At 35.2% G+C, this 12,721-nt stretch overlaps 1 protein-coding gene across 1 annotated transcript in view; it reads right to left on the reverse strand.

Annotated features, from left to right (window-relative positions):
• OTOGL (otogelin like) overlaps positions 1-12,721 on the reverse strand; it is a 148,148-nt gene that overhangs the window by 79,908 nt on the left and 55,519 nt on the right. The window contains 4 exon segments of the mRNA XM_032646052.1: positions 5,359-5,497; positions 6,244-6,351; positions 10,394-10,556; positions 12,159-12,211. Coding sequence (XP_032501943.1) covers positions 5,359-5,497; positions 6,244-6,351; positions 10,394-10,556; positions 12,159-12,211 — 463 coding nt within the window.

The following is a 12,721-nucleotide window of genomic DNA, read 5'->3' on the forward strand; positions in this document are numbered from 1 at the left end:
TGCTGGGGCCTCTCCTGTCGCGGAGCGCAGGCCCAGCGGCCATGGCCCACGGGCCCAGCCGCTCCGCGGCATGTGGGATTCTCGCGGACCGGGGCACGAACCTGAACCCGCGTCCCCTGCCTCGACAGGCGGACTCTCAACCAATGCGCCACCAGGGAAGCTCGAATTTTTAAAGTTTGATAAACATCAACAAAGATAGGGTAAGTATTCGCTGGAATCAGATTACATTTAAAACTCCACAATCCGGGGACTTCCCTGGTGGTCCAGTGGTTAAGATTTTGCCTTTCAATGCAGAGGGTGCAGGTTTGATCCCTAGTCAGGGAGCTAAGACCACACATGCCTTGTGGACAAAAAAAAACCATAAAACAGAAGCGATATTGTAACAAATTCAGTGAAGACTTTAAAAATGGTCCACATTAAAAAACAAAAAAGCTCCACAATCCAGAGATTAAAAAGAAAAAAAAAACCTTTACAATTCCTTCAATATGTCAGAGTCAAGTAACATTATACTTTCAAGATAAAGCTGAGTAAGTATTAATTTTTTAAAGTCCCATTGGCAAATAAAAGGGAAATTTTTATGAATTTGATTACTAGATCCTTCACAGGGCCCAAAAAAATAAATGATGTTTTACCAGATAAAAATGCATTACAAATGACAAAGTCTAGAATTTGTAATCAAGACAGGGAGGAAAGAGAGCTGCTTGACAAGGAAGAAGGAATTAAATATGATATTCACAGAAGTGATTCTTGTCTATGAAAAAGCAGCAAGTAAATGAATGGTGCTGGCAGCCATTCTATCCTTCTCAAAGGAAACGCTGATTCTTAAAAAATAAATTAATTAATTAAAATTGCAGCAGAAAATCTCCAAGTGTTGAGAAATTTACTATCTGGAATGATAATATTTCAAAACCATGACTATTAGGTTTCATTGGTTAATTACTAATTTGTCTTTGGTATGAAATAATTACTCCATGGTCAAATAAAATATTTCTTGGCTTATCAAGTATATGTTGGTCATGCTGGAGAGGGTGTGGAGAAAAGGGAACCCTCTTGCACTGTTGGTGGGAATGTAAATTGATACAGCCACTATGGAGAACAGTATGGAGTTTCCTTAAAAAACTAAAAATAGAACTACCATACAACCCAGCAATCCCACTACTGGGCATATACCCTGAGAAAACCATAATTCAAAAAGAGTCATGTACCACAACGTTCATTGCAGCTCTATTTACAATAGCAAGGACATGGAAGCAAACTAAGTGTCCATCAACAGATGAATGGATAAAGAAGATGTGGCACATATATATACAATGGAATATTACTCAGCCATAAAAAAGAAACGAAATTGAGTTATCTGTAGTGAGGTGGATGGACCTAGAGTCTGTCATACAGAGTGAAGTAAGTCAGAAAGACAAAAACGAATACCATATGCTAACACATATATATGGAATCTAAAAAAAAAAAAAGTGGTTCTGAAGAACCTAGGGGCAGGACAGGAATAAAGATGCAGACATAGAGAATGGACTTGAGGACATGGGGAGGGGGAAGGGTAAGCTGGGACAAAGTGAGAGAGTGGCATGGACTTATATACACTACCAAAAGTAAAATCGATAGCTAGTGGGAAGCAGCTGCATAGCACAGGGAGATCAGCTCCGTGCTTCGTGACCACCTAGCGGGGTGGGATAGGGAGGGTGGGAGGGAGATGAAAGAAGGAGGAGATATGGGGATATATGTATATGTATAGCTGATTCACTTTGTTATACAGCAGAAACTAACACACCATTGTAAAGCAATTATACTCCAATAAAGGTGTTTAAAAAAAAGGCATATACAATTCTAAAACTTGAAGCTTTAGACTTTTAATATTCTTTATATCTTATTTTTACCACATGAACCCTAATGACAGATCTTAACCCAGATATTTAGTTAGGTACTCAAATGTTGGAATAACATTTCCTGTAACATGTCTTTTCATATACAGGTTTGCATGTCTCATTAAAATCTGAGACTGAACATTATGTATGCATTTTTACAGAAGGATATAGTAGAAAATTAAAGTGATGATAGGAAATCAGGTTTATAAAATCTAAAAGCCAAACCTTAATGGCTCTTGCCTGCTAAATAAAATGGCACTGTTATATTGCAGCACCAATAAAAAAAGACTGCTACCATCATTCAGGATCAAACAGAAGAAGATACTTTCATTTTGTCAGGAATCAGAGTTGAGACAAATATTCTACTTTCTGCACAATCACTTTTCTGTACACTTGAAGGTAACACAACATTGTAAATTAACTATGCTTCAATTAAAAAAAACAATAATTGTTTGAAAATTCAGTGGTAAATACTATGATTTCTCTACTGCAAAGACAAATGAGGAGTTAAGGAAAAGCCAGGTAGATCAAATAAGTAGTTGCTAAGAGTCCACCAAATGCCCAGCATTTTGCAAAATGACTGGGGGGAGGAAAAAAGAAATGTAGGTCCTGATCCTTGTTTCAAAACTTCAGAATTTTCTTGCAAAATTCTATCTTAATAAATAGAGAAGGTGTGTTTTTGTTAACACAGCTTACATTTAATAGGCCCTAAAAATTGTTTATTAAATGAATGAAATGATAATGCATGAGCAAAGACCACTGTCACACATTGGAAAATGTTTGCAAAGACGGTGATACATGAACAAGGTTTAAAATGTTTTTAGTAAATACTTGTAAATAATTTTTTCCCTACACAAAATGAAAACAAAGTTTGGCAGAATTTTTGTTTTGCTACTTAAAATGAAAGCATAAAAAGCATCATTAATTAACCTCAATGACATATCCAATGGGAACATGTCATGTTTGATACAATATTGTCAATGATACTTTGTTTTTTCTAGATGTGACAAAGTTTACTATTCAGAAGAAGAGAATTTCAAAAATAGTTAAAATTCATTTTTTAAAGAAGAGAATGCTTTACATCTGCTATTCAAAGAGTGGACTATGGACATGAAACATCAGGGTAGTTTATTAAAAATTGCGGAATCCAAGATACTGCTCCAAACACATAAAATCAGAATCTATATTGTAACAAGATTTCCAGGTGATGTGCATACATATTAAAGTTTAAGAAGCACTGTTCTATATACTTCATGTTAAAGGCATATTATGAGTTTATAACAAAGATTACTAATTAAGTGTAAGCTTGTGATTTCTACCCTCTAAAAAAATGGTTAAAAAACTGAGCAAGTAATTTTTCAGCTCTTATAGTACAACCATAATTGTGTTAGCCCTTATGAGGAACCCAAAAGCAGTATAACGCAGAGCTCTGATATAAAATGATACACAATCTAATTGAGCACACATAAAATAATCAGAATATAATGGGCTGCTTACTTTTGACATGATGACTATTAAATACAATAGGATGTGGAAGAACAGAACAGATAAATGTGAACTAGAAAAGTTATTTTGAGGGAGTAGAGGCAATCAGGTACAGGAAAATACCCTGAGAAAAGACATAAAGGAGGAGTGGAGCTAACTGAGACCCTTGAAAGATTATCAAAGGGTCTCAAGGGAAGTTTGACTTTATGGAAGCTGGTAATTGGCAGTCAACCGTAGTTCTTAGAAAGCAATGACATGATAGCAATGTGAGTCTTAGAAAGATTAACAGAATGAAAAAAGTGTATTATTATAGGGATGAACTTGAGTCAGAAGAGCCTAGAAGTTGAAGGTCAGAGCTGTCCATGTCAATTTGGAACTCATCAGCTTGTAGATGAGGTTGAGACTGTAGAGAGGGATGATCATACCAAGCATTAGGAGAAAAGGGCAGAGAGCCAAGAACAGACATCCAGTTCAGTCAACATGCAGTGGACAACTATGTTCCCAGCACAATGCTCTACACTGGTAAAACAATGGTGACTAAGGTTTGGTCCTTGCCCTGAAGGAGCCAACTCAGTCATCTATGGTCTGGGACTTATGCTAAAAGAAAAGGCAACAAAGAGACAATGGAGAAACCAGAAGAGACACTGAAGGGCTCCAACAGCATAATATCCAGAAAGTCAAAGGAAGAGGGATCTTAAGGAATGTCAGAGACACCTAAATATCAAGAGAAGTAAGGATTTGGTATAAAATCAGTCTGATGCATTTTGAGAAAAAAGTATCTGTTTATGTATTCAAATCTCTAAATTTTTATTTACTTTTCCAAGCTTCTCAATTTACAACCTAAACTTCAGGGGACAAGAAAATTCTCATGTAAAATTGTTTGCTAAATAAGCCTCGTTCTAAGAGGACAAATACTCATAGAATGTATATGTATCACTGTGCTTTTCCTATGCTCCAAATAGTATCAAAACCACACACACACACACACACACACACACACACACACACACACACTATAGGCAACCCCTATAGGCAACTTGTCATCTTCTATAATTATCTCACTGCCAAATCCAATCCCAGGGATTTATTCTTTAAGAAACTTAAAATTGTTCATAAAGAAGGCTAAAAATAGCGCTGAAAGGGAAACTCAGTGGTTTCCACTGAGGCTATAGATTTTACTGTTTGTGTTTTATTTAATATAACTAATACAAAATGGGAATATGTCTACTTTCTTGACATATGCTTAAAGAACAGGATCATACATGAAGCTCTAAAAACATAAAAGCCTTACCCAGAAAAAAATCACAAATTCAAGATAATCACATGTTACCTTGCTGGAGAAAAGATGTTATTTTGCTTATTTTTGTGCAACTTCTTCCTAAAGCTTACATTTTTCATTTAGAAATTTAATTCTGGGATCAATGATATCTAAATAAAATTTAGGGTTACAGAAAATCCGAATGCATTAAAGATATGAGAAATTTTAAGGATTTTATCAGATATACAGAGCCCAGGGTTTACCAAAGCATATCATCAAAATAGCATGTCTAGAATTGAGAACCATGTCGTTTTGATTGCTACAACTATAAACAATACATGGTCCAAAACATGATTTAATGTCTTATATTTGTATTCACCAAACTAAACCAATAAAAATTAAAACGGCTGACATTTATTAAGCAGTTACTAAATAGCAAGCATTCTCTGAAAGTTTTACATATATTTATTTCATTCAATCCTAAGAACTACCCCAGGAGATAGGTACAATTATTATCCTCATTTTACAAATGAGAAAACAGAGGCACAGAAAGTTTATGAATTAGCCCATTACTTATACATAATAAAACTTTACAGTGAGTCAAGGAAATTAATTTTAAATTGCTATAACTTTTATAGGTTTTACTAATGATACATGGATTTGATATGCCATGGTCCACCATACTTGTTTTTTACATTGTATTTACATAATTGTAAGTAAAAGGAAGTAATTGTGCCATACCTTTATCAAAAATACCTGGCAATCACTGATATAATCATATTCCAGTCCATCAAAAGAATGATAATGACGGTCCCCATATATTGTGCACACTGCTGGGCATGGATAATATGTGCAGTTGAACATTCCTCGTCGACAAACACTATTAGAAAATAATACAAACACTGTTACCTTTCCAAGAAACCTGGCTCTAATTAATATTTTTCAAGCAGCATAAATATTGGAAGGTTTGTATTCAAAAGCATTCACTGAGCCAATAGCCCTTGTAAATACGGCCAATTCGTTCTGATAACATTTTCTTACAATGATAGATAAGGCATATATTTACCACTTTGTCTAAATAAATTATCAGACATCACAGCCAATCCTGGAAATTGTGCCTGGGTCACACAGAAAACAGGTGATGGAATGAAAAATTAAACATACGCCTGCTGGTGGCTAAAAGACCACAATGCCATCTCATCTACTGGAGTCCATTTAAATACCTTAGACAGGACTTGTTCATGAACTTAGAATTTTTATCCACATTTCAAGGAAACTGTATTTCAATTTTACTTTATGGCTTATTTCCAAACAGAAAACTTTCCATCAAATGTGACCTTCTCTTTGGAACACTCATCACTTTCTTATAAACTTGAGATATGTTTTTCCTATTAAATTTTCAAATTGTCATAGTTCATTTTTTTCTCCTGGGTTGAACAAATAGGAGTAAAAATAATGATCTCCCTGAAGGTAGTAGCTCCCAACCAACTCCTGAAAGCCTTTAAAATCTTATTTACTCAGACTTGGTTTGCTTTTTTGCTGAAATCAGTCACATTAAGTAAATACAAGATGACTGAAACTAATACAATTTCTTAGGAAAATTGTGAAATAAACAGATCTCATTACCAGGTATAACATGGTGTAGCAATCACTTCTCCTGAGAGGTACTCCCAATCTTTCCAGATACACGGACAGCTTTCAGGAACATAACACTTTCCTTTGTGCTCTGCCATTCTTTCAAGTGAAGAAGTAAATGTTATTTAATATAAACTACTAATTTCAGTTTTTTAAAAAATCAGCAATCTTGTCATATTCAAAACCATCTATATTTGTTACAGCTGTCGTAAGAATGTTCTATCTGACCTGTGGAGGGATCGAATCCAGTCTTTCTCCCCTATTTTACACACAGTACCTTTCACATCACAGAAATAAATAAATGCCAGGCAAATGACTGGATGCAAAATTTTAAACTTTCTGTTATCACTTAGTACAATAAAAGGGAGACAGAAGCCTAAATTTCCGGGTAAAGTGAGATATTCTGAAAAAACAATTAAAGAGGAAGTAAGTCTCCCTTTCTTTAATATTTGCTACTTGATAGAAGAGTCTGTGAGTCTAAGAATTTTTTTACAAAATAGTGAAGTATGAGCTGGATAACATTTTCTATTACAGGATAGAGAGAGTAATCAAAAGCTTCTTTTGTTAGTGCTTAAAGTTAAAAACCATGAGACTTTAGGTGTGTCTTGAATAAGAAACCATTATATCGAGTGTTTCACATTTTATTATTAACTTATCAGGTTTTGAATGTTGGTTTCTTCAAAGTGTAATTTCCTTCATGAAAGATTACCCCATAAGAAAGTATCTTAAAATACCTCTGAATACAAAAATTAAAACAAAATCATTATTCATAATCTCAAGGAAAAATCAATTTGGGTGTATTATCAAAATATTTTGATATGAAGATAAAATAAATACATATTATATATAATAAATATTTCAATACCCTTAATATAAATATGTACATACATTTTTCAATATTCCTAAAATCTTTTCTCAAAAATAGCTTCCATAAATAATAATAAAATGCTAATAAATAATACATACAATAATTTAAATATATAATAGTATAATATAATAAAAGTAAAATAATAAATAATGGATAATAAAATAGTAATAGCAACATTCAAATCTAGCTAGTAAAAATAGATAAAATACATAGTTCTTTTCTGAACTTGCTTTAAAATGTGAGAATTCCATGTTGTCAAAATTAACATAGAAGTCAGGATTCCTGACTTCTTGCTTCTTCTCTAAAAAAGAAATAATCACATATGTTCCTTTAGTGCTCTGCTTCCTAGCTCATAGTTTATCTAATGTGTATGTTATCCATTTGACTTTAAGTTTCACTCCGGAAGACCATGAATATCTTGTTAATGGTTGTGTTTCAATGCCTAGCACATAGCACACACTCAGTTGTTGAGTAAAGGTGAAGAAATGAAACTATTTATATAAATGATGCATCAACTCATTCAGATTTCTTTCTTTCAGACAACAGTGCCCTAGAGTCCATAATCTCTCCCCTCAACCTTTCCAAACTTCTAGCCACTTTCCCTGAGCATTGCATCTCTCTTCTGCCTAGAAAACTAAAAGATTTTTTTCTCATCACTCAAGACTCAATTTAGTGCAATCTTTTATATACCACACTCCCTATATATAGCAATCTGTACAAACCTTTACTGGAGGATTTACCACAATGAACTGCAAGTAATTCATGAAACGTCTTACAGAGAAAATAAGAACAATAACAAAAACTAGTATTTTTGAGTGTTAACTATGGCCCAGCCACTGTTCCACCCACTTTAAATACATCATTGACTCATCTAATCCTAGTGACAATTCCATAAGGTAGATTCTATTGTTATCTTATATATATTTATTTTAGCACCATCATCCCTGTGTCTTAACACAATGTCCCAGATATTAGGTGCTTCATTAACATTGGCTGCTGAATTGTTTAGATAAGGGATGCCTCACGGAAATGAACCACAATTCTTTTTTTTTCAATTCTCATTTCTTTTATTTTTTAAAATATTATTCATATGTTTAATTTTTAATTGAAGTATAGTTAATTTATAATATTATATTAGCTTCTGGTGTACAGCATAGTGATTCAGTATTTTTACAGATTATACTCCATTAAATGTTGTAAGCACAATTCTTAAATAACCAGCCAAATTAGTGGTTTTAAATGGTTACACTGATGAGTGATGAGTTTTTCATAACTAATCAAAACTGGAAGAAGGAAGAAGAGAGCCGTAAATCACTGTGAATTGTCTGCTTTAAGCAGGTTTGGGAAGTGGAGTTAATAATAAAATAAACATTTACTGAGCACCTACCATATGACTATTGTGCTGCATATACTCAACCATCTATGAAGTAGATATTATTACACCCGTTTTAAAAAGATAAAGTTGAGACTCCAAGTGGTTAAGATTTGTCCCGAGGTACTTTACCTAATAAGAAAGAGGGCCAACATTTTAACCCATTTCTATATGACTCTTTCCACTATATGACTTTCTATTTCCTTAACCCACAATGATTTCTGAGCTAAGGTATGTGGTCCATTTGTAGTCGATGAACTGCTGGCACTATAAGGAGCCCCATGAAAACAAGTGACACCAGGCTTATTGTCCTAAAATAAGTCAGCCAAGGTCATGTGGAAGTCAGTACAAATCATACTACCAAAAACAACTTTATAATAGAAAGTTCCATGTAACAAAATTATTTCCAAACAGTGAGAGGCCTCTTAGTCAATTCCAACTATACTTATTTCAATAAAATAAGAGAAGGTGGGAGGAAATTACTTTAAGTTTTTGTAATAAAATTTGACCAGTAAATTAATAAATCACTGTTGAGCTAAAAGTCAAAGGTGACAGCAAATAGATATTTTTTTAAATAATAGCATCAACCACAAGCACATGAAACAAAATTAGGATGTAGATTTATTTAATCAGCCATGCATCCCTGAGTCATAATCAAATCAAACAAATCAAGCAATGTTGTAGGGTTCAGTTATTTTACTATAATAAAGGTTTTATTTCCCTTGTCCTTTTTACTAAAATGTCTTCCTTGCTCAGCTGCTGTATGACCTGATTTCTACCTGTCTTTATTTTCCCAGGCAAGGCCTTGTTCTTTCACACTCCTTCTATGTCCTTTCTTTCTAAAGAGATTGATACAGTCCCATTACTTGGCTCTTCAGCCTATTCCAGATGGGGACCATTCAGACAAATGTGACTCTCCTGGGAAACAGACCACAAAACCTCTCTCTTCTTTGCTCCCGGTTTATATGAATAGAGCCCAGGAATCGCTTTGTGTGAGTACGTTCATCGAGAAAGAATGGGTGACCTCTTTGCCTTAGGTGGCCCTCCCTCTGTGCACTGCCTCTATTCACTACCAGAAGAAGGAAGGCCAGTGAGGCCACATTCCACGTGTGCCTGCAAGGAAGCAAATAGCCACCAGATTCTGTATTTACCTTCCATGTATACTAGGCATTTCTGCTACTAAAGAAAATTTACAAAGATAAGAGTAAATTATGCTGCCATAAAGTAGTGGCCCATACTTATTGAGTGTATACACACACACACACACACACACACACACCACATTTCACAATGCCTAACTGAGAGTTTAAAGGAACTTGCAGAAAAATCATGCAGCTGATACCGGCAGGGCTGGGATTTGAAACAGGTGTATCTGAAGCCAGAGCTCCCACTGTTAGCCACTGCCCTAAGTAGCCTCAACACACCATTTTCTGTAACATCCATTAGGTAGATAAGTTGGCATTAATAATATAACTTAAAATCAACAACAGTAACAGCACAACAGAGTATACAAAAGATATGTACTTCAAGTGTTTTGAATACAGAGTGGCTCACTATCATTTTCCCAAAATTGCAGTTAAATCAGGAGGTAAATGCCAAGTCCATCTTGAAATGAGTTCTCTCCTCGATTCACTGCATTACTTTAATTATATTGTATACATAACATATTGTGACATTATTTAGTCATGTGTTATATGTGATATGCATCTCACACAAAACATATGTGATATGTTCCATGAGCACAGAAAAATAATTACAACAGTAATTATCAACTTTGAGTTGGTGCCAACTCAAAGTGAACCACTAGTCAGAACACAATTTTGGCTATTCCTATAAATAATGTTTTTAAGTGCTCTTGTGTTTTCTATCAAATTCTAAACGTTCAAGAAAAAGAGGCTTACCCTGGAGCACAAACACAGCCACTTATGCAGGGTGATGATGGGGCACAAGTGAAGTTCATAGCCAGGTTTGCACATGTAGTTTCACAATTTACACCACCAGCTGGTAATTCAGGGTCAGGAAACCTACAGTCGAAATACTGTTTTCCCTCGGGGCAGATGTGAACTTCAGGGACAAGGCACAGGTAAAATACCCTTAACTTTGTATTTGCTCTATACATTTAATCTTATTGACATGCATTTGTCATCAAAACACAATTCACCATAGAATACAGTATATTTAACAGTAATAACTGATCTTACTCTGTGATGTTTGGTTCATGAGCTTACAAGCATTCCCTAGACAGATTTCCTTTAATCACCTAAATTTCCAAAATCTATTTTGAGTTTGAAAACTTTAGCTGCCTTCCATAAAGCAGTAACTAAACAACTAGTATATAATTTTCTGAGATCAAGAACCAGGGTATTTTGATTAATCCAAACATACATTATCAATTTTTGAGGACGGACAGTACAGTATATTTAAACTTTACAAAGTTGTATGTTTACAACAAACACATGATACTTTTAGATCTTGCTTCACCTCTGAGTCATTATTTACATTAGTCCTCACTATAATGTAGAAGTGCAGAAAATGGACATAATTACAGGCAGGCTAGGGCTTACATATTGCTCCAGAAACTTTTGAGCTCAGAGGGATTAAATAACACCCCTTATCTGGGGCCAGAAGGAATCTTGGGGATTCCTCTGTGAGAAGTCTGGCCACCTGGGCATCCTTCTCTTCAATGCTGAGCCACCCTGACGCAAATGGGGCAAGGAGGGAGGGCCTAGTAGCTACTGAATATGTGTGTGGTCCATGAACATACACTGTAAAGAAGCCCTAGACAGCCTGAATCCTCATAAATTGAATCTAGGGCATTTAATTTAAAGCTAATTTATAAAATATATTACATAATTGTGCAAATAAATAACAAAGCAATAGCTCACAATTAGTTTTAGCAGCCTACACTCTTCCTGCCCATTAAAATCAACAAAAGGTAGTTTTGTTTAGTATTTGCCTAGAATTTCTCCACAGTGACCAAAAATTTGAGGCTTTTTGTGTGGTGAAAATAAATAATATAAAGGGCCTCCTAATATATAAGATCTTCAGGAATGATATGCAATCATAAGGTGATATTCTCAAGAGAGATGGCAGTCGATGTCATTTTACATGCCATTTCTAATTGATGGCTGCTAGTACTAAAGCTTTGCTACTTATAATGTAGCCCAGGACCCAGTAGCATTAGCATCACTTCAGCCATCAACAGAAATGTTGCAGGCATCACCCCTGACCTACTGAATCAGAATCAGCATTTTAGCAAGATCCCCAGGTGACTGTGTGTACATTAGAATCTGCTGGTCTGGAGTAGGGTTTCCTAACTGCTGTTGCACAAGTGAGTTCCGACAGGTGTCTGGATACATATCCCTAAAGCCTTTGGGGCACCTGGGGTGGTGCTGGGATAGGCAGCATCAAGGCAGCATCCCTGGGTCGATCAGCTCTGCCCCTAAGCAGCCTTATATGTCCACCCCACACTGTCCTACAAATATTATAATTCCGAATGTGAAAAAAGTTAGGAAGTGCCAGAGTACCATGTTGAGAAACATTCTAAGGCTATTCCTCCATGCACATTGGCAAGGAGGGCTGTGACGGATTAATAACTTCTGCCCTAAAAGCAGGAGCAGTACTAGAGGCACATTCTCTTTAAGGAAAAATCTATCTAGATCTTACCAGCAGAGGGTGTTGCTAATTCATCACATTTCACAGTCCCATTTGAACACTGGCTGGTAGAAGTAAACAAATAGTTAATTCACGAAACCAAACCTCAAGTTTTTTCTGTATTTCAAAAACAATATAACATGCAAGAATTGACAAATACGATTTTTCCTTTTAACAAATAAGTTATTGGTGTAGGTCTAATTCGAAGAGAGCTATTTCAGTTCAACACATTTTTATCAAACGCTCATATATGTGTGGGGCACTGTGACAGGCATGGGGAATTCAAAGACCAAAATTCATAGTCTTTAGCCAAGTGCCTACTATATTCTAGTAGGAGAGAAAGACATACAAATAAATAATTTAGCCAGTGTGACATGCAACATAGAAACGTTTAAGACATAGAAGTAAAGCACCAAAAAATGTTTAAAAATCTGTTAGCAATTGACATCAGGGCAGTCAAAGAAGATAAAGTCGGGAAAATTTTGAAGAAGGGATGAAGGTTACGATATAGATTAAAGTAGGAAGGCTGTCACACTGACTGGAGATGTAGTACAAAGCCATGTAGGGGTAGGACA

The sequence above is a fragment of the Phocoena sinus genome, chromosome 10 (genome assembly GCF_008692025.1).
Source record: "Phocoena sinus isolate mPhoSin1 chromosome 10, mPhoSin1.pri, whole genome shotgun sequence".
In the NCBI taxonomy this organism is placed as follows: Eukaryota; Metazoa; Chordata; class Mammalia; order Artiodactyla; family Phocoenidae; genus Phocoena; species Phocoena sinus.